Genomic DNA, 3,374 nt, shown 5'->3' with positions numbered 1-3,374 from the left:
TAATATAAAAATAATAAAATAATATATATATTTTTAAATATAAATATATAAAATAAAATAAAATTAATAAAATAATTATTGAAATGATGTTTATAAAAAAAGTTGAATGGTACAAATTTCAAGAAAAATTACACCCCTACTAAAGGGGTGCCATTAGCATCCCCCTAAAATAATGCTTAAAATTCAAAATAAAAGGAAATTTAAGGGGTTCGGATAATTGGAAATTAAGCCATCCTTAAAATCTATAAAACATATGTTATAAAATATTTAACAAAAGCTATTAAAAAGTATTTTTTTTATACATAAAGTACCATTTATTGATACACATTACTTAAAATTCAAAATTACAAGTAAATAATGAATAAGTACAATTTATTAAATATACATACTTGAACTTGTGTAATTAATTACAGATAAACATAATCAAATACTGGATAAATATTTTAAATTAAAAAAATCTAAAATGTAATTAAAATAATCATTGTGTTCTGACAAAATACTGAATTATTATCTTTATAAAAAAATATGTTATTAAATCAATAAATAAATTACTTCGTTATTAAACATAAATTAAATTATAAAAAAAACTTGAATTAAAGAAATTAGACAACAAAACAAGAACTTTTAAATAATTAATTTGATACTAATATCGATATATATTTTTTAAATTTCTAAATATAAAGATGTAAAATGTAAAAAAAAATTAAAGTACATTAAATAAATAATCATAAGGGTAGAAAATATAAGTTTAAAAAATATAAATTTTATGTATTTATGATATTTAATAATATAAGATCAAATCAAAAAAAAAAAATTCAATATTGAGTTCATTTTAAACGTATTGATGAGACAATTATAATCATGTAATTTGTAAAAAAAATCATATTTTTAATATATTTTAGTTAATATACAAATCAATTTATAAGCAATATAAATTTTTATATACTTTAGTCCTTGTGGTTTAATATTTATAGCTTGTTTCATTCCTATGATTTAGAATTCATTTCTACTTTAGTCTTTTATACTTAAAAGCAATATTTTGACCTTAAAGAAGAAAATAAAAACAAATTGCAAACCATATAAATGAAAACCAAAATTTTAAAATCACAAAGATAAAAGCTGCTCGAACAGCTTTCGTAAAATAAAAAAAAAATTAGTTTTTGTTCTATAAAATGTTTCAACAATTTTACTATCTTGTTCTCTAAAATAGAGAATCATGGAGATTCTCTATAACTTGATGATAGAAGAGAAAAATGATTATTTTATTCAATTTCACCACTGAGATTGAGTTATATTTTTTTATAAAAAAAGTTTTTATATATAAATGTATTGATATGATAAATTATAGAATATTATAATAATATAATTTATATTAAAATTTTTAAAATAAAAAATCTGTTAAATATAAATGTAACTTTTTAAAAATATCTATGCTTTATTTTAAAAAAATATATATAAAAAGCTATTAAAAATCTTCTAAAAATGGGAAGCTAAAATAATAAAAAAAATTTATTTTATTTACAAATGTGGATAGAAGGCGGAAGGGTCGAAATTGATTTGTAGTTTACTTGTTAAAAAGACAATGACAAGTCGCAAGCTTTCTTCTTACGGCGTGAAACACGTGTATTTGAACAAAATTATTGATCAATTATTTATTTGTTTCATTTTTAAAATGTGAGATGTTTTAAAGAGCAAATTACATTTTTAGTCCTTATAGTTTGTTAAAAGTTTCTATTTTTGTTCCTTTACTTTTTTAAATTATGGTTTCCATCCCTGTGGTTTGCTATTTATTTCGGTTTTCGTCCTTGAGATTAACTCTGCTAACCTTATGTCCTTATCCTCATTAATCGAGGGACCTTTTGGTCTTCTTATAAGTTTCTTATTTTACTTACTTTTATTAAAATAAATACCCCACACCTACTTCTTCTTCCCAAGAACATGACACGCTGATGTTCACCTTATCCAACAACAACCACAAACAATTTGTTCCTTCCCTTGTGTCCTCGATTTGTTAGATCAAGACACAAACAACCCAGAATTTAAGGATGATCAATAAGTTAAATGTATATGGAGAATGGTTTAGTGTGATACAGATATATATATATATATATATATATATAACTATACTTTATTATCACAACTACACAGATTACATCAGTTTACATATATACAATACTAAAGAACCGTCGCATCCCTTCAAGGTAACGATTCAATTTGTAACTGCCATAAAGTTAACTAGCCATAACTGCTAATAATGATGTCTAGCTTAGATCTTTCAACAGATTTCAATATCTATTTCTACCCCCTGCACCCTCAAAAGGTGGATAACGAAAGAAAATTGAAGTTATGTCGCCACGTAGATATGCCATCGGGACGGCAAATGAAGCCACCCATCGGGATTTTGCATGCACCACCTTGTCGGAGTACCTTTCAGCCTCCGTCTTCGTTTTTGTTGTCGAAGGCTCCGTCCTTGCTCTTAGTATGAACTAAACTTTCCGGCAATCAAATGGGCAGGTTTGGATTGTTTAACAGTTAGAATTTCATGTTGGATTTTGAACATTCAGAGAAAGCATACGGTGGTGATGTGTTGGGAGCGATGACAAATGTGTTGGTGGTAATAGCCACCACACTGGCATTGTTTGTCCTCGTCTCATCCAATTTAAACATATCCAGTGGACACATAAAGCCAGCGATCACTTTTGGTACACTCGTCACTGGAAGAGTCTCGTTGGTTCGAGAACTCTACCACTGGGTGGCTCAATTGATTATATTTCTTTTCCCTAGAGTCTCGTTACTTCGGCCAACTACCGTCGGCATGGTATACAATAAATACTCCACCCACCATCAATTTCTTCCATTTTTCTTCACATCATTATGTTAGGGTCACACATCGACTAGACTTGGAAAAATTCTTCTCTATCTATGTTGGAACTTTTCTTCTCTCCTTAAGGGCTTTTTTGGAGATTAATTTGAGATTTATCATATTCTCACATGATATCAGAACCAAAGTTTACCACTATAAAGACTCGATACTCTGGGCAATATCCTGAACATTTTTCTCCACTATAGGGACTCGATACATGGACGAAAACCATTGCAAACCAAAGTGACTAAAACCGTAATTTTTAAACCATAAGGACGAAAATATAATTTTTGGCAAACCACAAGGACAAAAACGTAATTACTATATCTTAAATAATTGTATACATTAATTCACGGTCATGATCGGACCTGCGCTTTCAAGAGGGTCAATCTTTTAAATGTGGTTTATATATATATATATATTAGAAGCGTACTCGCGCAATGCAGCGAGATACATCGTGTTTTTAATATTTCATTTTATTCTTTATTTCAGTCGATGTTATAATATGACT

At 27.2% G+C, this 3,374-nt stretch overlaps 1 protein-coding gene across 1 annotated transcript; it reads left to right on the top strand.

The window, feature by feature from the left end:
• Positions 1–2,346: 2,346 nt before the first annotated feature.
• On the top strand, positions 2,347–3,114 carry LOC112520128 (aquaporin TIP3-1-like). Its single transcript, XM_025128429.1, has 3 exons — positions 2,347–2,479; positions 2,565–2,818; positions 3,070–3,114. Exons 1-3 carry the CDS (start codon positions 2,347–2,349, stop codon positions 3,112–3,114), a joined length of 432 nt encoding a protein of 143 aa, XP_024984197.1.
• Positions 3,115–3,374: the final 260 nt, after the last annotated feature.

This window comes from Cynara cardunculus, assembly GCF_001531365.2.
Source record: "Cynara cardunculus var. scolymus isolate 2C chromosome LG 10, CcrdV1, whole genome shotgun sequence".
NCBI lineage: Eukaryota > Viridiplantae > Streptophyta > Magnoliopsida > Asterales > Asteraceae > Cynara > Cynara cardunculus.
This window is presented reverse-complemented; position numbering and strand designations above follow the sequence as displayed.

What these genes read in the sequence shown, in the direction of transcription:
- LOC112520128 (XM_025128429.1), top strand. Translation starts at nt 2,347, where the DNA reads ATGTCGCCACGTAGATATGCCATCGGGACGGCAAATGAAGCCACCCAT. An exon ending in AGGCTCCGTCCTTGCTCTTA is followed by an intron (nt 2,480 to 2,564) that starts GTATGAACTAAA and finishes TTGAACATTCAG; the next exon opens with AGAAAGCATACGGTGGTGAT. An exon ending in GGCCAACTACCGTCGGCATG is followed by an intron (nt 2,819 to 3,069) that starts GTATACAATAAA and finishes TCTCCACTATAG; the next exon opens with GGACTCGATACATGGACGAA.